This window comes from Puntigrus tetrazona, chromosome 22 (genome assembly GCF_018831695.1).
Source record: "Puntigrus tetrazona isolate hp1 chromosome 22, ASM1883169v1, whole genome shotgun sequence".
Lineage (NCBI taxonomy): Eukaryota > Metazoa > Chordata > Actinopteri > Cypriniformes > Cyprinidae > Puntigrus > Puntigrus tetrazona.
Genome location: NC_056720.1, coordinates 10,263,502 through 10,289,393, shown reverse-complemented (window position 1 = coordinate 10,289,393; position 25,892 = coordinate 10,263,502). Strand labels below are relative to the sequence as shown.

At 37.8% G+C, this 25,892-nt stretch overlaps 2 protein-coding genes across 3 annotated transcripts in view; one reads left to right on the top strand and one right to left on the bottom strand.

Moving 5' to 3' along the window:
* Window positions 1–7,372, top strand: part of polrmt (polymerase (RNA) mitochondrial (DNA directed)) — a 39,642-nt gene extending 32,270 nt beyond the window's left edge. Inside the window, exons 16-20 of one of the 2 annotated variants that reach the window (XM_043223055.1) lie at window positions 1,987–2,085; window positions 2,744–2,816; window positions 3,546–3,637; window positions 4,778–4,851; window positions 6,641–7,372. In XM_043223055.1, coding sequence (XP_043078990.1) covers window positions 1,987–2,085; window positions 2,744–2,816; window positions 3,546–3,637; window positions 4,778–4,851; window positions 6,641–6,690 — 388 coding nt within the window. In that variant the 3' untranslated portion in view covers window positions 6,691–7,372. Of the gene's footprint in view, window positions 1–1,986; window positions 2,086–2,743; window positions 2,817–3,545; window positions 3,638–4,777; window positions 4,852–6,640 lie in introns of those variants that run through there. The other variant, XR_006247701.1, reaches the window with a different exon arrangement.
* Window positions 7,373–9,940: 2,568 nt separating this feature from the next.
* The window catches only part of hcn2b (hyperpolarization activated cyclic nucleotide-gated potassium channel 2b), a 28,587-nt gene continuing 12,635 nt past the window's right edge, over window positions 9,941–25,892 (bottom strand). The window contains exons 5-8 of the mRNA XM_043223057.1: window positions 20,184–20,330; window positions 19,863–20,103; window positions 15,579–15,743; window positions 9,941–12,753 (exon numbers count right to left, since the gene is read on the bottom strand). Of these exons, the coding sequence (XP_043078992.1) occupies window positions 11,873–12,753; window positions 15,579–15,743; window positions 19,863–20,103; window positions 20,184–20,330 (1,434 nt within the window). The 3' untranslated portion in view covers window positions 9,941–11,872. The remainder of the gene's footprint in view (window positions 12,754–15,578; window positions 15,744–19,862; window positions 20,104–20,183; window positions 20,331–25,892) is intronic.

Genomic DNA, 25,892 nt, shown 5'->3' with positions numbered 1-25,892 from the left:
TTTAGCAAGAAATATCCCTTAAAGCGTCACCGGTAACTGTTTTTTTTACACGGCTGCAGTATCTTTGCTTATTCGTCTCTATCTCTAAGATTTTCATGCATAAACAAACGCACCGTCAACCACCACTTTACCATATGTTCCCAAGTCAATCATCTTTTATTAAACAAACACTTCTGTGCTTCCCACCGAAACCCCAAATGTTCAGTCCGTATGCAAGCATCTGCTGTTTTAATACCATCACCTCATTTCACAGTTTCAATCCTTGCAGAGCTTTACCCAAGCTTGGCTAATAACACTTGGAGGAGACTCAGATGGGAGTTATCTTGCTGACCTTCCTCCAAAAGCCGCAAGGACATGATTAAACACCACTTATGACGGGCCTCACTTGTATTTCTCTATCTCTGCCTGTCATGGACAACCATACAAGTACAGACTATCACAGGAATCACATTAGCAGAAGCTAGGGTGCCGAAAAGGGATCTCCCGTTTCTCTAAGTTGGCCAAGAGCGTTCGTGGCTAGACTGACAGCCGCCACTGCGATTAGAGATCGCTCTCAGGCTCTGAGAAATGGCGTTGGGTGTCCATGCAGACCAGGCTGAAGGAGCTGTTTTTCAGATATGTCCTTCTGATGCAATGTACCAGATGTCAGTTACTCTTCTAGGTGGTGAAACAAATCTCAACCTTATCCAAGAGAAGCGCTCTAATTTCCCAGAGGACAGTTTCCAGGTGGGATGCAGCTGAAGAAGCTTGTTTGAGAACAGCTAAAAGAGAAGACCTGACCGGAGTTTCACACAGACCACAAACTGATTCAAAGATCCTTCATATGCTCTAATTAGAGGCTGAATAGACCCTCATTAATGAGGAGACTTGAATAAATGATGAAATTACGAGGGTGGCAGCAGCTCTCTTGTGGCCAGTGACCTAAAGCCCTCGCTGAATTTCCAGAAATTATCTCTGGCACAGTGTCGCTCTGTGAAGCCTAAAAATTGTAGGTTGATCATTCTTAATAGCTTGAGTACTTGGTATGAATATTATATACCTTACCATTCAATGTTTAGTTAGGTAGTTTTTTTTAATAGGAATGTATTATGTTATGTGGTGTATTTTAAAGGGATAATTTATGAATTTATAACTCATCCTCATGTTGTTCCAAACTGGTAAGACCTTGTTCATCTATGGAAAACAAATTTAGAAATTTTTGATAAAAAAAAAAATAAATAAATAAGAATAAAAAAATGAGACCCTCCATAGACATCAACACAACTACTATTTTCAAGGTCAATGAAGGTAGTAAGGACATAGTTAAAATAGTCCATGTGATATCAGTGGTTCAATTCTAAATTTATGATGCTACAAAAATACTGTTTGTGTGCAAAGAAAACCAAAATAAAGACAAAGACTAGCACAGAAATCGTTATTTCTTTTGTTTTCATTGTGCTCAAAAAGTATCCTCGTATCTTCACAGCATTACTGTTAAACCACTGATGTCACATTTTAACAATATCCTTACTAATGTCCTTAAACATGGTAGTGACCTTGTTGTTTATGCAGGGTCAGAAAGCTCCCAGATTTCATTAAAAATATCTTAAGCTGTGCTCTGAATATGAACGAAGGTCTTAGGGGTTCGGAACGGAAGATGGTTTACTTCATCAAACCCATGATGAAATTTGAGAGTATCTGACTTGAAGTGTAGCTATTTTTATTCTGGACTATCTTTCCTTGATATGGAGCAGTATAATGAAATATCTTCAGCCGTAATAAGCGCATACATTATTCTTTACTCTTTACTGCTTCAGCAGGTACTCTATGTTCATTGCGTGTCTCTGTCTTGGATGGTAATTACGACTGACCTACCTGTTAAGTGATGTATGGCTCCTGGCGCTACAGGTGTATGTGTTGCCCAGCGAGAAAATGGCGACGTCGCCCTTAATTACCCAAGTGTGCTTCTTACCAAGACTGAGCTTGTTCTTCTTGTGCCTTTTTTAGGAAACCAGACAGCATGAAGCAGAAAAACGCCTTCCCTCCTAATTTTATCCATTCTCTGGACTCCACTCATATGATGCTGACATCACTTCATTGTTACAGGTGACTTCATTTTTATTTTATTTTTTTTACATCCCACAATCCAGTGGGCTTTTAACGCTGGGTAATGTGTTTACATTTAACAACAAACCACCAATCATGTACTTATGGTATATGATTATAGTTTACCTCATTAAATATTGGTTTTGTATAGTCACAAGTTTTCATGCCCTGTATTTTATTTCAAAAGATCAAGTGTAGCATAACTGGAAAAATTTAAGAGACCGTATTGTTTGTCTTTGCTTCTTCAGTACATATTATATCTCGTAGACCTCCAAATAAGCACATTAGAGTTTGTTCATACAGAATTAAAAATCAAGATCTAATTTTTATTTTGGTTAGTAAATCAAAAATATATGTATAATGAGTTATAATAATGCATAAGCATTTATATTAATATATGTAATACAACTGAAAAACATAATATAAATTTTAATACTAATATTTTATAATTATTTGTAATGAATATTTTTAACAATAATACATCTTAGTTATACATCAATTATAATACCAAGCCATTATTATGAATAATGGCAACAACAACAATAATATTATTAATCATTATTGTTATTATTATTAATAATAATAATATTTAATAATAATAATGTGATGCTAATTGTATTATGGTATATGCATTTTCTTGTTTTCTTCAAACGTGTAGGGCTGGTCTGACGTTTGTGTCCGTCCATGACTGTTATTGGACCCATGCTGTGACGGTGGACATCATGAACAGGGTGTGTAAGGAACTGAGTGTTCACTGCCGATCATTTTCAATGCATATTCTTTCAACAGGAATGACTAAGCAGCCCAACCATGTCAGCTTAACGGCCAGATGTTTGCATGCTGAGTTCACCATATGTTCAATAACCAACCCTGTCAGCATGGGTTATTTTGCTATTGAATGGCCATACCGCTCATCCTCTCAACTAAAGCATTTTTTGGAAAGATGCCATTAACTAGACTTATCTTCAAAAAAAAAAAAAAAAAAGCGTATTTACTTAATTTCATTTACAAAGATCCTTTCAAAGATCTGTTTTAAAACAAATTTTTATCTCACTTTTATTAAAAAAAGTAATAATTCCCTCCAAAATGAGTTATATCATCATTTCCATGTTGTTTCACTGGCTTTACTTACTTAACAGTCACCTTCATAAGATAAGCTTAACCTCCGTGAACTTCTGAAGCTTAACACCATCTATTCCCTTAAACCATATTCAGCTGTCTGAATTGAGACTCTTTTTTTGGACTTTTATCTTTTCCCATCCTTCTCTCCTACTGCGAGTGCTCTATTGTCTGCGAGTCTTTCCCTGACATGCTTTGTGACCACAGATTCCTCTTAAAATGGGAAAGTTCAAATAGAAGAGAGGTGAAATGGCTGAGGGAAAGGGGAAGCGAGAGATAGCATTGAAGTCGGCACATTAGTGTGCATAATGATTGACTGAGTGCTCTTTGTCGCTCCTCAGGTGTGTCGTGAGCAGTTCGTGGCTCTGCACAGTCAGCCCATTCTAGAGGATCTGTCCAAGTTTCTTGTAAAGAAATATTGCAGCAGGCCACCGTAAGTCTCATTGCACATTGTGGGATTTTAACAACTAAGTAGTATTTAACTACTAGACACTAAACTGCTAACTACTAGTAATGTACTTAAGGAAAAACAGTACAATCTAAAAAAAAAAAAAAAAAAAAAAAAACTGAAATGCTGTATTTATTTGTTTTGAAATATAAAAAATTGAGATATAAATCATTAACGCGGATAACCGATAAACCGACTTGGCATTATATAACAGTAATTGCAGTTTCTGTTTATAGCCAATAACCGATACATGGCAGATATTACAAATCTATAATACTTAAAGAAAATGTATACACACTTAAACAGTGTGTATAAATACTTTGTGTTTAAAATAAAATATCAAATATTGGCAGATAAATAGTCATTTCTACATTTGAGGCAGATAACCGATAAATGCTTGAATAGTAAATGTGAATTGGTAATAGGCAGAAACCATTAAATATCCAATATGATTTTTTTTAAAAAATGTATATTAATTAAACCACTCAAATGCTAACTAACAGAGTACTTAAATATAAAATTTGATAGTATGCATTAATAGTTTCTGCATTTTTCTGCTTATGGCCAATAACCGATTCATGGCCGATATTACAAATCTATTACTCAAAGAAAATTCATGCATTCTTAATATGGATAAATGTTTTGTGTTTAGAAAAAAACTTCTGAAATCTAAAAAAAAATTATAAATACAAAGTATAATGCAAAATAACTGTTAAATGTTTTTTTTATTATAAATCTATTTTGCTTTCATTAAAAAAGGGATAGAAATAGTACAATAAATGCTAAAATCCATATATTTAAAAAATCTCTGTAAATAATTAAATGTCCATGAAGTGATGTTGAATTTCTGACCGATTCCAATAATTATTTTTAAGTTGTAGCTGATAAATATTGTGCTGAACTATTTGTACACTGGTTTGTGTGCTTAGAACTAAATTCAAAATAGACATGAATGAAAAACTATATGCTGCCTATATATTGTGCAACAGTTTTTTTTTTTTTTTTTTTTTTTTTTTTTTTTTTTTTCCAAATCATCATAAAGCTGTCTTTTCATGTTTCCTAAAGTATAATAAATGTCATAATATGGTCCAGTTCAGCCGAGTTTTTTTTTTCCCCCTCTCACAGGGTTATATCCAAAACAAAGAAGTTTGAAGAGTATCATAAGATGGCCCAGCTTTTGGACAGTGTTCCTCAAACAGGTGAGTTAAAGGACGGGCGACTTGTCCTCATCTGATTGACAGCTTGTCAGGTTTAAGGCAGCTTTTTACCGTTGCATAACGTCTCGCAGAACCCCACGTGTGATTTTATGTTCATCAGCGAGATAGATTTCATTAAACTGATGACAATTAATTCTGTCGACTGGTTAATCCGTTTACGTAACACGGGCCCGGAAGGAAACGCACTGGACATCATGGGCACATTTACAGCGGAATCGCACACATCTGGCACATCAAATCGCTGATTCAGCGGAGACCGTACCGAGGCGTCAATAAAAACGAGCAATAAGATGATTCATCCGCCGCGTAACGGTGATGCACGCGTTGATTTTATTTCTGTAATATTATTTCTGCGGCTTCGATAAGCGTGCTGCAGGAGTCGCGCTCGGTGTTCTTCCAGGACTCCTCTTATTTTCACTAATGAAATTGTGTCCCCGAGGAGTGTGTGTCCATCTGTGTGTGTCCCACAGGCCTGATTTGCTCTGCTCTGTTCTTCAGAACAAGGTGACGTCTTGCGCACAAGCAAGCAGACCACCCACAATTGTTTGCACGAGTCAGTTTTATCTATATTAATAACTCCTGTGGGATTCGTTCCGTGTTTTCGAGAACAAATGCAATCGATTAGAGTCGAATGGGTTGATTAAAGAGAGTGGCGTGGTATTGTTTAATATGCCTGAATAGTTTAGTATTTATTGATTTTGGGTTCTACGCTTCTTTGAAATTATTTACAGGTGCTTAATAAAAATAAAATCTGTTACGTTTTAAAGTAATCGTCGGTGTTAGTGATAGTGTCGGAGTTTCTTTTTAAGAGTTTATTTTAAAATATAAAATGGTCGCTTTAAATAATGCATTAATATTATTTCATGTAATGTTTTAATGCAGCCAATAAATGCTGTAAATCAAATGCAAATAAATGGTCAGCATAATTATCAAATTTTAGCGTGTGTTTGTAATTTATGTGAAATGTACATTTGTTTGGTCACTGTATTTTTTTTTCACCTATATTTAACAATAATTTTGCTGTTCTTTAATTGATCAGAAATGGCAGTAAAGACATTTATAATACTGTTCTTTTTAACTTTTTTTATTCATCAAGGGCTGTAATGCATCACGTTTTACGCAAAAAAATAATAATCGGTGCAAGTGCTTGTTTTCAAAACTGAATTATGGCTGCTAAAAATTTAGCTTTGCCATCCAAATAAATTGCATGTCAAAATATATTAATATAGAAAAGTTATTTTAAACTAAAATAATAGTTCACGATATTGCTATTTTACTGTGTTTTTGGTCAAATAAATGCAGTCTTGTTGAGCGTTAGAGACAAAATTTATATAGACTAAAATTAGGTTTGATAAAATGCTATGAACCTATAAATGCTGTGAAACGATTACGTTTTTTTTTTTTTGTTAACATTATATGTGTGTACCGTGTATTTTTACTGTTTGTGTATATATAGACAATAAGACACAGCATATATTTGAAAAATATTTATATGTACATATGTATGATAGAATTTATATTAAATATATAATCATAACATATTTAAATATATATACGTGCCTGGGTCTTTACTCATATATAGATGATAAAGTAAACACGCTGTATTCGATCAATCATTTGACAGCCGTGTTAATCACAAAATAAAATGTGTTCAGATGTCCGGCTCTTGTGTATACTGATGCTTTAAATGAGTGCTAAAATCAACTGTTGGGCTTTCATTGTTACGCTTTCCCTCCTAAAAGACCCTAATCATGTCATTTCTCTCTTGTAGGTGATTTCAACCTGGAAAAGGTGAAAGAATCGGTGTATTTCTTCAGCTGAGGAGCGGACCGTGAGCTGACGGACAGCTTTCATCAGGAGGCTGAGAGCCCTCCACAGACCTCATCAAAACAGATTGCTGCTTTTAACCACATGGAAAAGAGTGCGTGACTGAGACCGGATTGGTTGATCTGGTAGACAAGTGAGAGTGCGTGAGCGAGTTTGTGTGTGTGTCTGTCTTGTCATATTATCATAAAGACATCACTTAAGCGCTGAAGCAGAGTTCTGGCGGAGGCGAACAGCAGGAGTCGCCCTTGTGTGCGGGCGCTCTTCTCGGTATGGAGTGAGACCGCTCTCTCGGCGGGGCTCCGATCCGCTCCTTCACTCCTGAGTGCTAACGCGGGGCTGATTAACCACATGATTCTGGCTCTCATCGATTTCAAGGCAGCCCCGACTGAAAGGCCCTCTCTGACATTTCCACTTGGACATGATTTACTCCCAGCATCCCCCCGCAGCTGGCGGCTCTCGCATTCACAGCCAGCAAAACAAAAAAAAACGGCGGGATATTTATGGTAATAGAGCACCTTTTGGGCAAACTTTTGGGTGACGTGTGACCTCGTGCCGTCGTTTCTTTTAAGAGCACTTAATGACTGCGTTTAATGATCAGAGACGTTTTGATCCGTCGGGTGCTTGTCGGAGAATGTACACGGGGCGCGCGGCGCGAAATAAAATCGATATTTTTGCACTCCGGGTCTGCGAAAGGTTAATTGTTATTGAAATTTCAAGACCCAGCAGCTTTTCTTTCTGTTTTCTGGATTTTGAAAGAGTTTTGTTACAAAGGGCAGTGCGAAGACAAAACCGATTGAATGCAAGGCCACACTTGATTACACGAGAGTTGACGTCAACAGACCTGCTCGTTTCCTGACATCTCGACAACCTCTGCGTGGGAAGTTGCCCTTACAATAATAATAGCTCATGGGCTTAAAGCTGTTTGCCGCCACATAGTGTATTAAGACACTTAGCAGCCAATGGTTTTTTTTTTAGATTTACAGGAGAAAGAAATTCAGTTGGACCTGAGTCGGGTCGAGTTTTGTCGTAACATCAAATCATCAAATAAAAATTGGACGCGTTAATTTATATTTGTTTGTAAAATAGTGTCATGTAAAATAACTATTTTTAAATGCATTGAAATATTGGACATTTTTAAATGATAACAATGTAAGTTTGTTTTTTAGGTAGTGAAAGAGTAATGCTACGCATTTTTAATAATTATGCTTTAAAATGTGTATTAGTACTTAATATGCTACACTAAAAATCTGGCACAAACTGGTGTTAATGTGAAAATATTATTTTTGTACCTGTATTTTAAATTGCGATCTAATAACAAAGTGTAGTATTAATGAACAGTTAATAAATTGATAAAAACAACTAATAGCGACATCGGCTGATTAACACCGACATGAGACATAACCAAAATCTAACCAAATATCAACGTTTTGACAATGTGCGCCTGCTGGGAACCGCCAGTATAAGGCCATCTATGATTCGCTCAAAAAATATTCACAAACCCTGTTTAAACCATTTAACAAATCCTTTAAAAATGTAAAATCCTTAATAGAATGAATCACTATGATATGAATCATCCTATTCTCTGATTCACCGAACTGCATGTCATTTCTTGCTTTACTTAAAATGAAGCAAGAAATGTTTTGTGCGCTTGAGTTTGACTGTTATGAACTGATTCACTCAAAAAGAACGCACAGTTTGAATGTACTGCTAATCAGAGATGATTTTGTATTTTAATTCACATAAACGTCTTTCTAAAGCACAATTACTAGTGTGATAAACAAGTGATTCGTTTGAACTGATTCTATGGATGAATAATTTGAACAGAATCCTTCGCTGAATCCATCAGTACTGAATCATGTAAATCACTAAACAAGTCATTTCTTGTTTTTTTCGTTGTTGTCAACCAAACACTTCAACATTATCCAAATTTCATTTGAATGAGAAAGCGAAGATTGCTCTCGAATATAGTGATTGGATGAAACTCCACTTAATCATTCATAAGATGGCTCAAACACTCTAGAAACCGTCTGAGAAGTCACTTAAAGCAATGACCAACAAGAGGAATGTCATTTTCATAAAGACGCGGCACTTTTATAATCATGTAAATCACTTTGCTAAACCGTTACTGTGGGCTACTGCATATAAATTGATGAATGAATGCATAATACATTTTTATGCAATGGATATTTGCATCGATTGGAAGATCCGCATTTCTAGCTGTTTTTAAGTGAAGTAAATCGTGTTTTTGTCGTCCCTTTTTTATGCTTGCTGCTTTCCCCAATAGCATCTACAGTAAGCTTTTTCCTTTAACAGAACTCAAATAGACAGCATTGCCTTGTAAGACGCACATGAATGGACATGAGATGAGCAGATAACTTTTAGCCCAATGACTAAAGTGGCCATCTCAGAAGCTGTGACTAAAATAGAGATAAAAGCCAGCTAGACTTAGATGCAGTCATTTAGATGAATTCGTTATTATTTTTTAGTTGATGTAGTTACTACTTCTGCTCTTTACGACCCAAACATTACTAATGGAACTGAAAGATATATATATATAATATATATTTTCTAAAGCACGATACCTAAATACCACAGTAATAAACATTTTCTGTGCGTTCATGGTGGATTGATTGAAGTTGTCACAGAGATGCCTTCCGAGGGAAAGATGCCTCTCAAGGGTTCACCGTGTCACGTCTTTCAGCATCTTGAGTAGACTGACCACAAGTTGAGCATGCTGACATGCTGTCAACTCAGAGGAAGTTCAAGAGAGGGACTTCCATACAGGAGCACTTAACAAAAGTCTAACGTTTGCTTCTTTTTGTGGTTTCTTGTCTGACAAATGCTAAATTGTATTGAAACCATAATAACTGTCAGCTCAGACAGGCTCTCAGGGGACAGTATGACACCAAAAAAAAACTTGATTTGCACATATTTGAGGAAGATTATAGCTGGTGACGAGAGATGGTGCTGTAGGTTACTTCCATTTAGGTTCTTAAGCAAAGAAAATTGCATTTAAGATATGCTGGACCAAACTTCACAGACCTGATGTAATGAACTCCATTAAGTTAATTAAACATTAAGTAAATTTGACCCTGGGCCTGTCATTATACATCTTTATTTCACGCAGAGCCGTAACACAACCCCAGGCTCTTGTGATAGACTAATTAAGGGAACACTGTTTTTTAAGTAGTAAGTCTTGAGATGACTCAAGATGTTTATTCAAACAAAACCGCAGAACCGCTGCTAAAAACATGGCTCTTTAATCAATGTAGTCATGGAAAAATAACCACAGATGGTATGGCCAAATGACGATAAATTAAACGTATGCACAGTTGTAAAAGATAACATAAAACATTTTTTCCTCTACCATAATGCATAGTAAAACTTAATGGTACGTTATGCAACGTGTGTTTTGTTAATGAGAACTTCAACTGAACAATAACTCCAATATTCTTTTCTCATGGACACATTGTAAACTTTATTGCTTGAAATATTACTTAGAATTTGGCAAAAAAGTAACACTTGGCATATATTGAATAAAATCAACATCTGTTTGGTGCAACATAAAACTGAGGATATGTGCATCATTAAAAGCAGCTATAAGTTTTGTTTTTTTTTAAATCAGCTTATGGGGCGGCACTGGTTTGTGCACAGCAATGTCCACAGGGATTCATTTAAAACTCATTTTTTACAAGGGAAAGACATAATGACTCTATTCAAAGTAATCAAAAATGAACTTTACACCCTGCATGCGCACAGTCTGATGCTATTTTCAACCATCTGCCCATTTCGAAGTTTTTTAGAAGTCTAAAGCGATCAATTCACGCATTGGCTTCATCTCCATGATGCCAAGAGCAAAAAGGAGCAGCCTATAGTCTCTTTCAAGGTGTGAAATGGTAAGTAACCATGGAATAGAAATAGGTTTTTAAGGATTCAAAGACTGAGAGGACATCAGACCTAATTTGGTAGCCATGGCGAGCAAGTTATTTAGCGCTCCAAAACAAGAGATAGTGGAGTGTCTACACGTCGCCTGATGGATCTCATCACATTTCTGAGGAGGAGGTAATCATCGTCAATGTACTCGCTCACATAACCTCACTCTCTTTCTAAAATGTGCAGTCCCTGCTGCTTAGGCTTTGACCATTAAGTAATATCCATACGTTTCATTTGTGAGGTTTTTCTTTGTTTTCTTTTAAATAAATAGTTGATTAATGAAATCTGACCTTTAAAAACAAAGCTACTTAAGTCCTTTGTAATTAAGAATTAAATGCATTTGAATACACCAGATAAGGGCAAATGATTCTCCCTGTTGTTAAACTTCATACTTCAGCAGCATAATTAGCTTGAAATGTATGTGGTATTCACTTCCATGAACCTTAATTAGGAAACTATTGATTCATTTAATTGTCCCAACGCTAAATCAAGTGAAATGTGCTCTGTTGTGGGACAGCTAAGAAAATCACACACGTATGTTCACACACAGTATTTTTAGTCAAATCAAGGCAACAAAATTATATTTGTTTTTATCCTTTCATTTCATTTGACACACCTTTACATGTCATCGAATCTCAACATTTTCCTTTGGCCCAACTTTGGTCTGAAGGAATAAGACAAATACATGGACAGCAGTTCCAGTAAGAATACATCCCATTTCGAAACCGATTTGGGACTATCGAGCCGTTGAATACATTATTTTTCTAGAACAATTCTAATATTGTGCATTATAGGTTAAATATCTATCATCTAGCCGGTTCATGTTAATAGGGAGTAAGCTCCTACATTGTGATCGGAAGCAAACTGCTAAGTACCGGTATTCAGACACACATCAGTTTGCATTGTTTGAACTACAGTATATAAAAGGGAGTGGTACATTTGTAATCTTTGTGAACAGCTACAATAAAGAAAACCATTTCAAAGAGGCAAATTGTGAGGGTGGAAGCTACATTGATGTTTATATCATAGGTAAAATGGAAAAGTTCCAATTGTGGTAAGAATGATACAGACATGTTCATTTTGTACTATCAAGTCTCGAGGGTTTGTTTGCCCTTATGGCCAGTCACACCGCATACATTCTCAGAATAAATTTCAAAGGTGTGACAGGGGGTCGGGAATAGTACTTGGTGAAGGAGAGTCCACACATTCCTGACCCAGACAGAGCCCACCGACTCTATTGTGGTCACAAATTTGATGATAACCTAGATCTGACGTGATGTGGTTCAGTTTCTGGGAGACTGATTATTGAATCCTTCTTGGGCTGTCCTGAATCCAAGCTGGGTCTCATCTGAGGGAGGGAGGCAGGAGGAAATGCACCTACAGACATTTGATGGGGTAGTGCCATTCTTGGTGGGATACTTCCTCTAAGACCAGCAGGACCTGGGAGGTTCTGAGGAGGACCGATGGAAGTGGAGGAGACTCTGGTGGACTGGGGAGGGCTTGGGGCAACTGGCTGCACAATGTCATGGGGTAAGGAGGGCTGGGAGGCAGATAGGGCTCGGGCGTCCTGGCTTAGAGTGCTCCTGGGGACTGGTGGTCGATGTGTGGGACTGGGGACGTGTTGCTGTACAAGGGATAACTGAGAGCCTGAGGGTGCACCTGGGGGGCTAGAACCATACTGGAATGTTCGACCAGCAGTTGCCAGAGGGCTGTGGATAGGTGTGCTTGCAAGGGCAGAAGCAAGGGCTAAGGTGGAGTACTGGGAGCCTGGGGGCGTCTGGCTCTGGACCACTTGGAAGCGCCGAACCATGCGAGGAGACTGGACTGCCCCAGAACCCACTAGAGGGTTGCCCATCTGGGGACAAAAGCTCATGGCAACAGCCTGCTGAAGGCTAGCAATGGCAGAACTTGTGGAGGGTTGACTAGAAGGTGAAAATAGGTTCCCGTGAGTTGAAGGTGTCATAGACATGGCCCTGGGCCTTTGCATGTCCCCTTGTTTAACCAGTTTAACCATTTCCCGATCATACTTGACAATCTCCTGGATCATCTCATTCTCACGGTTGTTGAAGACGCCAGAGTTAAGATCGTGTTGCACTTTGTGCATCAGGATGGAGTTCTTCTTGCCTGAAAGATACAGATTATGGTCAGTTATTGCTTTGTCTTTGCACCTTCGAGCCAGCTTTGAACAAAAAAAAATATCTGTTAACTAGGTAGGATTTCTAAGAGTAATATTACCAACAACTGAAAAGTTTAATTCTTACTACAGTGAACCCATTAAAATCTACTCCAACGGTTCTCAATTTCAGTCCTTGAGTGCCGCTGCTCTGCATATTTTGCATGTCTCTTATTTAACACACCTGATTCAGACAACCAGCAAGTTAAAAGTGAGTTCCATGCATGAATTGTGTTCTAACTGACATGGTTTCTACACAGTGTTCATTGTACCCTACTCCCTAAACATGGAAAATCTGTTGAATGAAGAACTGTCAAAATATACTTAAATTCTTAAAATGTACTTCAATACAATATAAAATCATGTCTCAAACTATTTAATGCCATCTGAATGGAGCACATATGATCCCTTTGAACTGGAATCATGGTGGTATATCCTTTGATGTACATTTGACAAGGCACTAGAGTCAATTAGAACAGACGTCTGAAGTGATACCTAGAAAATGTGCAGAGCGTAAGGACTAAAATTGAGAGCCACTGCTCTACACCATTAGGCTCAGTGCATTTAGTAATTGTCAGACACAATGAAGCATTAGCTCAATCTAAAACAATATAACATACTTAATCTCTGTCTCATTTTCCAGGTGAAGTGATTATATGGTGCTAAAAGTAATGGAAATTTGCTAGACTTGCAGTGTGGAGAAAGGATAAATTACACTCTGGGGGTGTCAAATACTCCTCCTGGAAGCAAAGTGTAGCTGTATTCTTAATTAAACACATCTGAACCACCAAAAAACCTAAGGGTGTTCGAAACTAAACTCTGCGAGAAAGTGGTCATCCAGGTGGAGGATGGGCTATAGTTTCTGGGGCTCCCGAACAGTATACTGGGGGTATGTCAATTTTATGTTCCAATCCACTGCGCTCCCTCCTGCTATTTTTGAACAAAAGAGTGTATCTTTTTTTAAATGGCCTCTAAGAATGTGTCCATTTGGGATGAAGTAAACCCCAATTCAGTATATTTATGCTGTTTATGTAAAAAATATGTAGTTTTGCACACCTCTGCTATTGTCTTATGGTTTGACTGTTGACTGAACTTGTTCAGATAGATCTTTGCACTTTACTCAGTGAACTCCTGTAGATTTTTTTCTGATGACTGCTTTTTCAGACTATTTTGATGGGTCAACCAGTCCTCTGTGAACAACAAACCCCAGATCCCTGCTGAGATTTCCAGTGAAATGGAAGCTATAATGTCTGGCACTGGTGTCGTTGTGCTGAGTCACGGCAGCGCTAACACTAACTTGCGACATGGCGTGTGCCTATCACCTGCACCCTGCTGCTAGCAAGACAATTTGCAGCTAAAATGACATCCTTTGCACAGCTCCTGCTGGCAGGGCCCCAACATCGCCTTCAATTTCTCTCACCTCCGTCTCCAGTACCACATACAAATAACACTTAGAACTATCACTCATGGTTTGAGCATGCAATTTCACCAAGCTGTCTTCCACGTGCACATATCACGCAATGTGTAGCACAGATTTATGGCATTCATCATGGTTTGAGCCGAGATTTTGTCATGTTGAACAGAGCTGTTCAGTTTGCCATTCTAAAACCCAGGAGAACATGCATTTTAGCGTCATCCTAACTACCTGCAACACGACACCGTGAACCACGAAAATCTGTCTTATCTATGTTTTTGTCCAAACTAGCCACGACAGAGACAAGCTCATTTTTTATTTAGAAACTGTTTCTATTTCCGTAATTAGCTATAATATTACCTATAATATTTATGAATTAGATTATAAATTTATCTATTTCTCTACCAGAGAGAGCCCACCCACACACGCATCTGATTGGCTGTGATATTTGATTGATTCTGTCACATCGAATCTAGTGTGGACACACAAATTGCTTGTCGCTGGAGGACTCTGTGTTAGCAATTTTTTGTTTTATTGTACAACATTAAAGCAGTACATCCAAGGTACATTTTTAAACCATTTTGAGCTAACAAGGTGCACTGCTATTATGTAGCAACCTATATTTTTATAGCACACACTTACTGTTTCAAATTTTACGATTCAGGTACGAACTATTTTTAATTCATGTTTTAAAAGCAAAAAAGGAAAATTTTTTAGTAACCTTATATTAGAACATATTTATTAATAGCCCACAGGAAGTTACTAAGAGAACCCTTGGCGAATTAGCCTTCTGGCAATTGACGTTGTGACTGAACCTCTCTATTCCCATAGTAAATAAACAACTGATGTTCTTAAAATTAACAGCCAACATTGATGTTGCAACAGGTCATTGAATGTGAGACTGTGGTAGTAGATGTTCTTCAGCAAAGCATCTGTGAGCTGAACTCCTCCGTAAACTGAACTGATCATTTATGGAATCTGGCTGCCATGGCAACAACGGCGAGTGGGGTGGCTGTATGGCCAGTATGTAAACAACTGAGGTGGTCATGTGACAGGGAGTGACATCAGCAGCACACTGACCTTGGGAGATAAGGAAAGAGGATGCTGAGAGGGGTGAGGAGGGTGAGGAGGGCAGGTGGCCTGCCTCTCTTGGCAAATTGCGTGTTTATGTGCTCAGGACACAAGCCAAAGATGGCAAAACAATCGTGGCGAAGACAAACAAATTTTGGAGGGGACTCAAATCTGCCCACAGATGTGACCAATGGATATCCAAACACAATTATTCTGGGCTGTATACCAGTAATGTACTTTAGTATGGAGAGTACAATGCTACATGTTAATGCTACTCTCTAGCCGACTTACCTATTCGATCAAGACGGTCAATGGCTACTGTCTCAAATGCTCTTCTCATCATTGGATACTCCTCTAGTACTTCATTGAAGTTGTCCACAGAGAGTGAGTATAGCCGGCAGTAGGTGTCTGCCCGCACACTTGCGGTTCGTCTTCCACGGGTCAACAGGCAGATCTCTGAAAAATAACAGGACATATGGTGGTTGTGGGTCTCAATATGTCTTAGTTGGTTTTATTTAGGTCTTTATCACTCGTCAAGCTGGGAGTACAGCTAAGATCAGCAAACCACCGAAGAATGGCTGTACCTGGTGATGTATCTTCTTTTTTTAGTTTTTTTATTGTTTTTTGACTTTATTATTATAGGACAGTTAAGAGCTGACTGGAAAGGAAGTGGGAGAGAGAGAGCAGGCGTGGATCGGAAAAAGTCAGGATTCGAACTAGTGACACCTGTAGCACAACAGTATATCAGCACGCTGCCCGCCTTCAAACTTAATGCTTTGCTGGTTTTGGTTGTTTTTAGATAGGTTTTCAGTACTTGTCAAGCTGACCACCTAAGACCAGTGAAGGCTGGCTGGGTCTGATGGGGAGGAAAGGGACCTGAGGCTAGGCTTAAGGTAAAGCCTAGAATGGTTGGTTCATCTTAGCTGTTTCTCAGCAATGTCGAGCTAGACCAAATTTTTAGTTTTAGTGGTTTCCGGCACGGGTCAGTTGAGAGATTAGCTGAAGACCAACATGGCCATGCTAGCAGACCAAGTTCAATCATACAACATTGGTTTAAGCAGCTTTTCTTTAGAAACTTAGCTTCTGTTTAGCTGGTTTGGTTGGTAGTCAGCTGCTCTCCCAGTCTGACCAATGGACAAGGGCTCAAAACCATACAAAAGGACTTGACCAGCCTGACCATGTGTTCTTTTTGGCATGCTGAAACAGGCAATCGAAACATCATTGCAACTAATGTTCTCATGTGAACAGTATTTTCTCTTTCTGTTTAAAAGAAATTTCACCACCACTGGTGCTGAAACCTGAAAATGTAACTGGAAAAGACCTGCCAGTTTGCTGTCTCTTCTCTCTGAGAGGAAGGTCAAACTCAGCATTATTAAGAAGTAAGATGCTGTCACTGACTAAAAAGGCTCTATCTACACACACACACCCACCCAGTCAAAAGGATTCTCAGCATTTGGGATCTGCCCGGTTGAAAATGTGGCCACACTTCAAAGTGAATGCTGGCACAGCTCGCTCTCATTGAAGTTGGTGTGGCCCTCATCCCTATAGAGTGGATGAAACTCCACTGAGGATTCAAGTGGATGCTGCTCGTCATAAAAAAATCAATAAAGCTTTAATTCTGGGTAGCATGTGCATCTTAATAAAGACCTTTGAGATATAAAGACTTAATATTCTGTTCCTTAAACAGTTGTTCAATTAATAATATTGAACATGCAGTCACATTTGATTGTATTTCAGATCTTTTCAAACAGAATTAAGTTTTATAAAGAGAATAATTTATAAAGACATTCTAGATTTGCTTGGCTGCAGGGATTGAAAAGCATTTGATTCTTCAGTGATTCAGTCAACGTGACTCCATTACAACACTTCGCTACAGTGTAGAACCCTTTGAATGGTGAATTTTCACGCTGTTAGCTGTATATGGTTTTGCAAACAGTGTTAGACATTTATTAATATTCATGTACTGGTAAATCAAAGTGGCTTTTATCATATTGCAAAGTGTACCATTTATTGTAGCCAAATTTATGTATGGTATTGATTTTACAATTATTTATTTATTAAAATCAGTACTTTTTTAAATAAATAAGATCTTTTATTGATATTACCCTATTTGCAACTGTCGATAGGCTTTTTTTAAATTATTTATTCAATCTACCAAAATGTATTTGTTTCTTAAAATGAAAAGATTATGTTTACATACTTATTATTTATTAATTTAATTCAAAAACTGATTAAGAAAGTGTTCTTATTTGCGCTGGTTATTTAATTGAAATGTATATTGTACTAATTTAAATAAATAATTTTATGGACTTTTCCTCTAGTGCTCCAGCTGTTGGTGCAGCTCATTTGGTTTTTGAAGTTTTTTTTTTGGCGGCGTCCCTTTTTGACAAGCCTTTGTAAAGTTGGCACGCGCAGCTTCTTGTTAAATACTGCATGTGGCATTCTTTCAAATTCTAGGGCTCAAAAACCGATTAATAGACGTGAATTGTGCACTGACAAGGGCACTGGTTTGAAAGCTAAATTGACTGAACGATACAACTGAACCAGAACTTATGAACTGACAAAAAAAGTCAGATTTGTACCTCTAATAATAACCCTGCAAAAGCAGCAGTCTGCCAAAAATCACATTTTCACAACATGCCCAGTTTGGGTTGATGTATCCCAGCGTGCAAAACTAAGCTGTCAGATCTGTGATGAAGTGCCTCTTTTACCACAAGTGTGGAGATCAAATTTAGCTCAGTCATTACATTAACAATATGCAACATCACAAACCTCCCTGTATTTCATGGCCTTAAACAAAAAGAGAAAAGAAAATTAACCGTAATTTGCCAAAGATATATAACTTTAAACATCTGCATTTACCTACAAGCTTTATTCAGTGTATCATTTATGGTATATTAAGCTCCACCGAGGAGATTAATGATAATTTCAAATTTTTATAAGCTCTTAAGAACCCTGTGCTTAATGTATCCATGTTCCGCTCTCATGAATGTAGCCTAAATGCGATTTTAAAAGTCATGTGGTCACTTAAATTGAATATAGTATATAGCATCTATAATGGCTTATGCTGTTAACTGAATCAAATGGCCGTGCTATTTATACACAAGTCTTCATGACTTTCAATGCATGGACAAAAGCAGTTGAAACATGCTTCAAAATCTGTTATCCAAACATATATTTGTGTGAACTATTCCTTTAAGACCTTAACGTGTAAAAAGAAATTGCGCTTGAATGCCGTGAACTGAATGTACACTTTTTATTTACTGTAGCCGTGACAAATCAGTCTGGCATCATGAATAAGCAATGCATCTCATTCATGCATTGTAAAAGGTACAGTGTAATTGTTTTTGGCAAGGGAATCTCTGTATTCGTCATTATAAATTGCTCTGCCATTGCTGTTCTGCTCCACTAATTAGGTGTTATTAATTGGCCACATTTGTTCTTTATCTGTGGCCCTCTTTCAGTGCCTCTGGCTCTTGGTATATTCGCAGCCTCTGTGAACTCTGCTCCTTGCCGCTCCCAGACGTGCCCTAAAGACTCCGGAAAAAGCGCTGTCTTTTTTCTGGATCACCAACGCAAGCCCCTCGAAGGAGGCGGCATCTTAAATGGGACAAAGCTCGCTGGAGGGAGAAACTAAGGAGTCATGTTCAAATGTCAGTGGTATTTATCACTGTATTCCAGTGCAAGTGAACTGTTAAGGTTTCGGATGGAGCGACAATATGATTTTAAAGCATTTTAATTTCTGTTTTTTTCAGAAACAGTGAAGGCTTTTAAAAAATAGTAAATTAATGTGAACAGCAGGGTTTCTATTTCGAATTTTGCTTTTATATAATGTAAGGGACTTTTATTTTGAAAATGCATTCAAATTTATGCCAACAACAGTATGCCTTAAAATATTTATAATTTTATTGCAATATGATGGGTTTGGTATGATAATGAGTGGTTTATGCATTTTAGATTTTAGAATTTAGTTTGATTAGGAAATTCTAATAATCAAGTATAATAGTGAAACTATTCATGTTTATCTTTTATTATTACATGTGTCCCGCCTTCCTTTGAAAATTAATATTGTATGTTTTTTAATACATCATTTCTTCTTGGGCCTTTTACTTTGAAGTTGCATTTTAATATGTGTTACCAAAACATCAGAACAGTTGGAAATGTAACCTTACAAAAAATTAACCTTGGCTCGATCAATTTACAATGTTATTCGAATATGATTAAGTTCGTTATGATTATTTAAATATAATGAGTAGTTTAGCTCACATAGTTCCTATGATTTTTACTGTTTTTGTTCAGGACAGGTATGACGTAGGTAAACTCAAACTCTTTCTGGTCTTTTTGCTACGTAAAAAAACTGAATTTCTGCTGCCTTTGGAAAATGTTAGTGTAATTTTCTTCAGTAATTCCTAGTATTTTGTTTTGTATTTGTTTTTTATAGCATTTTCTGTGGTGACTTTTATTTTGACATGCTCTAACAGGATGTCAAAACGCAATAGTTTAACTTTGCACAGTGTATCTATGTGGCTGTTCTGTTTCTGTATGAATAGGATGTTCTTTCTGGGTTTTTCTTACCCCCAAAGTAGGAGCCGTCAGAGAGTTTCATGCCGATATTCCCTTTGGTCAGGACGCTGACTACTCCATGCTGAATGAAGTACATCTTCTTGCCGATGGTTCCTTCACGAATGATATAATCTCCTGGTTGGAAGACCTCGAAGCGGAGTTTAGTTAACATCGCTGTCACAAAGTTGGGATCTGCGTTGGCAAAGAGTGGCATGGACGCCACCAGCTTCCGGCAGTTGAAGTTGACAATTTCCTGGAAATGAAGAAATGAGTTTGCTGTCAGTTTGGAGGCAAGCTAACAGTTGTGTATAGTTTTCTGCTGTTAAATGGTACCTCTCGTAACGGCTCGTTCAGTTCTTCCAAAATGCTTTCCTCGTCGAACATCTTGCCCTGGTACCTGTGCTCATAGTAATCATGGATCTTCTGTCGAAAGTCAGCCGGAAGTTTGTGGAAAGACATATACTGCTCAACTTGCTTGTACTGAGGAGAAAAAAAGGACACAGGATAAATTATGTTAAGCTGACATTTCCAACCACCAACATGTGAGTTGCCCGTTTGAATCCTACGTGTCCTCTTTTGTGGAGACATGATATGCTGATAGGGATCACTATATACAGATTAAAGTAAATATTTAAACAACCTGGCTTGTTTTTCGGTATGGGCGTTCCTTCGGAGGTTCTTTACAGTGGATGGCATAGACTAAAGGGTATATGATAATACGATGTTTTCCAAGCAAGAAGAATATGATGAAACGGACGATAAGCTCTATTCATAGCACAATAGTTAACCTTTCCTCTGCATCATCGTCTGTGTTGTGATGGCTTTCTGGTCTATGTTACAGGAATATGCAGAGCATTTATTGCATTAAATGGTTTTGGCTATGTAAGCTGTGTAGAAATTAGATTACATAAATTGTGTATTTATGGATCATTCAAAAGCTAAAAGATTCTTAAAACAGACTTACTGAGGAACATCCTTACAAAAAGGAAGATTTGTTTTTTTACATTTTCTGTAACAGCACATGATGGATGGATGCAATGGTTATTTTCATGTCTTTTCATTGAAGAAGTCAAGAACTCGCATTCCATCAAACACGTATTACAAAGAAGAGAGGCTATTTACAGTATAGGGGTGTGCTAAATCTTCTGCGGCTTCTCAGACCTCAAGTTCCAACATAAACCAAGTATAGCAGGTCATGTATACACCGGGATAATGACATGGGGGAAGGGTGATGCTCCTTAGTGACCTTCCAGCTGGATGGATGGTGTTGGTAGGAAAAAGCATGTGGATAATGACTGTCGGTATGTGCGTGGTGACATATGCTCTGCTTGACAAGCCTTGGGTCGATCCTCGAGCTACTAACAGGGTGCAGTCTGTTGCACTTGTTAGTGACAGGTGCTGTCTGTTTTATAGGCCGTCGTATGGAGGGATTCTGTATTTTCGCTAATTATTAGTGTTTGCTAAAGAAAGAATCACATTATTTTTACACACCACCGACTTTCATTATATAAAGTTTTTGTAATGAACTAAACTTCCTCTATGAATGCTAAAAACCATAGCATTGCCTTTTCGATTATCTTCTCCATTTTCAAACCAAACAACCCAGAAACCAAGACAATCTAGAATCATCCCAAAATGTTCACGATTAACCTGATTCTTAAGCAGTTGTACCTTTACCAGATCAATGAAAAGGGGTTTAGAAGAAGAAAATTAATTTGCGGCATATTCTTTAACAGATCTGACGAGATGTTCCACAAAAAAAGCTATTTGTTTCATTCTTGAATGATCTTATTAGATAACAGTGAGCACATTCTGCAGATAGAATTGATTGTCGCGAAATGAGACAAAGGTCATCACTAATCCTCGAGAACATAGCTGAAGGTTTAAAATGCCTCGTAATAAAGCTTAAAATTCCTGTCAGATACAGACAGGCACTATATACAGCAGACGTGGCATGTGTGTGTTAGCTTGCGCACTCTTACTCATCGTCCCTTTGGCAGTGGGTGGGGAATCATGGGAAGTGCAGTGACTGACTTTAATTAGCTCAGAGTGGAAATCCCTATCATAAACCCATTTCGTGAAAACCTTTTGTTTCGGTAATCCAGCCCAAATCCTAATCTAATTCAATCTTAATTAATTATGATTGGAAAGGGGATTTATACAATCACACACAACCTAGAAAAAAAACAACCGAGGAGGTCCCATCATGCCATTTTTTCTTTCCACTTTGTCTATCTTTTTGCCTGTAGTGATTACACAATGCTGATTGCAACAGGCAAATAACTGTGAATAAGACATGGGCCTAATTTACACACAAAGGAGATATGGTAGCGCTGAAAACATTATTTTAAAGGTTTTATATGCAATAGTGGTGCAAATCCTTAGTAATTTCCCCCTGACTGTCTAGCATTGACAAACCATGATTAAACACTCAATATCATGAGAACGTATCGCAAACGCCTGTGTTTACTTCCACACCAACATTTAGCCACCTCCAAATAACAGTGCCCGCTTGTCTCATCAAGCTCGACAAACTCTGTAATTTACGCTTTGTCCCTTTCAATCAAGGAAGTCTATTTTCTCCTCTCTTTGGTTCATTCAATCAGCCTTGAAGTAAGACAAGGTGTTAAGCAGAAATGTGAAGACAATTACTTGGACCTTGTTGCAATCACTGTTTGAGTCTGTACAGCCAAGGTCTGTGTATAAGCACTGAAAACACTTCAGGAAAGTTTTAATTGCACCAGGTCTCAGACTATAGCCGTATAGAAACCGTAGTCAGATACTCAGATACTCAGCTTCTTTTCTTCCCTCTTGAACTCCCTGTGACTCAGCTTCCCTGGGCTATCAGTCTGGATAGAAGACTAAATGAAGGAAGCAAGAATGAAAGGTAGGCTGAAAAGCAGAAAGCTATGCGGCTGTAATGCAACAGAGTTAGCATTAGCTTAGCGCCAGTAAGATAAGCTACACATCTGGTGACTTACAATAAACCTCTGGACAGGTAGATGATCAGATTAACCTGTGTAAGCTTCCTAACAGAAGTCATCAAAGAAGTGATGCAATGTTGCATAATACAGTAGGCATAATCAAATCAAATTTGTCCTTCCAATATGGCTGAATTGACATATACTGGTATCAAAATCCTTTCAGGGACAGTTGAACTAAATATCTCACTTACTGTTGTTTGCTTGCAACGTACAATGTACAGAATCACTTTTAACACAAGCTAGCTCCCGGCTCCGGTAAGCACGTGGAAACAAGCTATTAATTATAAAACTGACTATTAGCGCACGTGCTAACTGCATAAAATCACATTTTCAGGCAGTTTACTTTTTTTTCTTTTTAACCAGACAGGCAGTTTATCTTCTGTCAGTGACATAAAGGGATGATATATTTCCCATGACCATCTGCCAAAGCATCAAGGTCATGGTAGTCACCAAGGAGGAGGGGGGATAAAAGCCTAAGTCCTGTGTACCATATATCAAGCTTTCGTTCCATATGGACATTGAATCCATCAGCAGATACACTTATACCATAGATATCCAACTGCAACTAGGATTATAGTGATTTACCGTTGGGTAATAACCAACGTGATGCGAGACCCCTACAACCCTTACACAAACTTACACAAGGATCAGAAGAACTTACAACGGCAAGGTTGTAATTCATCTGCATATTGTTGCCAAAAAAAAAAATGTAATATATTATTACATAACGGTTTCCATACATGATGCTACCAACAGTCGATATGTTGTTTGTGTACAGTTCATGTTGTAGACAACGCTGTGATCAATATTCTAACATACTGATCCAAGCAGAGACCGCGGTGTGTAATGGTCGATTGATACAGCTCGATCTGTACATCTCAGCAGGCCTGTACGTACAACCACAATTCCCTGGGGCGCAGTAATGTAGAGAGTTGACAGAAACTGATCTGAGACTTGTGCGCCGCAAAAAAATGCTTTTCAAGGTTGTTTGTCTTGTTTCCAGCCGAAATATCTAAGAATTTGTAAATCAAGAAGTATTTTCAAGACAATAAAAAATTATTGCCCTGTTTTCAGAAAAAAAACTGTGCAATTTTGGATGGAAACATGACAAAAAATCTAGTTTTGAAAATAATTTTTTGCAGTGTGTTAAGCATTTGTTAGAGGCCGGACCTAAACAGGTGTTTGAAAGTCAATGTTTAGCAATGTAATGCTTGTTACATAATGGCTAATGTCCCGTTCATCTGTCGTTGTCTGGCAATCCATTGGTTTCCACATAGCAGGGGAGATGGACATGTGATGGGACGACGGGGGATCTACACAGGGACATTGTACTGTTTGTTCATCAGGTTGCAAAGGCGTGAGAAATCTTTTTGTCTGTAAAAAAATTTTTGATTACACTCAAAAATTTGTTAACCAAACTTCTGCTAAAGTTTTTTGCTATGCTTTTTGCAATGACATTTCTGGGTAAATACATTCCTGTTATTCTAGACATGCAAATACTCATGTCCATCACAGCTCACAGACTTCTTCCTCTTCACCAATGAGATCCCCCTGATCTACAATGTGCTCAGAAATCATCAACTTTGTAACGTGTAGTTAGCAACAAAGGAAAATCATGACATGTTTATTTTAGATCTTGAGGGCAAAACCTACCTCCTATGGGCCCTTTATCTCATGCAAAGAATGGCTTTTGTTGATATCCTTAGCACGCTTTACTCCCCTGCTGCCGTAGTGGCTCTGTTATCTGACGGTTGCTAGTGATTAATGAAGAGGAAAGTCTGCCGCCTGAGGCGAGATTTGATGAGCTCCACCGAAAGTCCCTTTGGGATTCTCCACATTACATCATTCCTACAAATGTTGTCATAATATATGTATATTTAGAGTAGAATTAAAGTTATGTCCTTAATACAGACTAGCAGGACTACCTTTAAATGTGATTTATATATGTAGTGCAACACTATTTCCCATCTAAGTTTGATGTGCAGAAATAACCATAAGCAAGCCATTTGTAGGTGGACTTTCCAAAGTTTAGAAAATATTTGGCTTAACCAATGGCCTGAACGAGCTTTGAGCAAACAAAGAAAGACATGGGATGTGCCAGAAAGAGTGGTTGGACAGACTGAGAGATGTTTCAGAAGTCTTCACACTCCTCCAGGAGACCCAGTCCAACTCTCATCAAACCCTGAAAAGCAGTTAATCCAGCCCTTTTTGGATTTCCTACGAATCACAGGCAGGTGCATTAAAGCAGGTTGGAAACTGCAGGACAGTGGGTCTTCAGGAGCATGTTGAAAGACATCTGTTTTATTTAAAACTGAATCAAATGTAATATATGCTTAATTAAGTTCTGTCCATCTAAATGCTGTACCCCATTTCCTGCAGAAGAAACTTTTATCTGACTTCAATGTTGATTTCAAATCAAATGTCACCCTGGTCCAAAAAAAACCTAAATATTGAGAAAGCCACCTTTAAAGTTGTCTAAATGAAGTACTTAGCAATGCATATTACTAATCAAAATTTAAAGCTGCAGTCTGTAAGTTTTGCCTCCTTGCCGCCATCTATGTTTAAAAACCTGGTATTGCAGTTCCTAGCAGAAGTATATTTGATATAATTTATATTTGATATAATTTTGACTTGTATTTTTGGCTATTGATAATTACAAGTGTGGTAGTTGAGATTTGGTACTTAATGTTTTGTGCTTCATGGTGACATATGTAAGAACACTAATGCTTTTTTTACATAGGTGGGAATCACATTTCTTAAAAATAGAGTATCGATTGTTTTCTTTTAAAGCACATGGCAATAACAAATTGATTATAGATTTTTAGGAAAAAGGAGCTTCCAGAAAGGATGTGCTCAATTGAAACTAGTGCATAGTTAAAAAAGTTTGTGATCGAATTGTTTGTGACGGCAAGACACAGGTCTCAGGCTAGATTTACAGTTGTAAACAAGCACCAGATGCTGTGATTAGGAATCAAAGAAGACCGAATTACAGCAGGGGGAGGGACTGACAACTGATCAGATGAGAGGGACACCAGATTGCGGAGAATACCCAGAATCC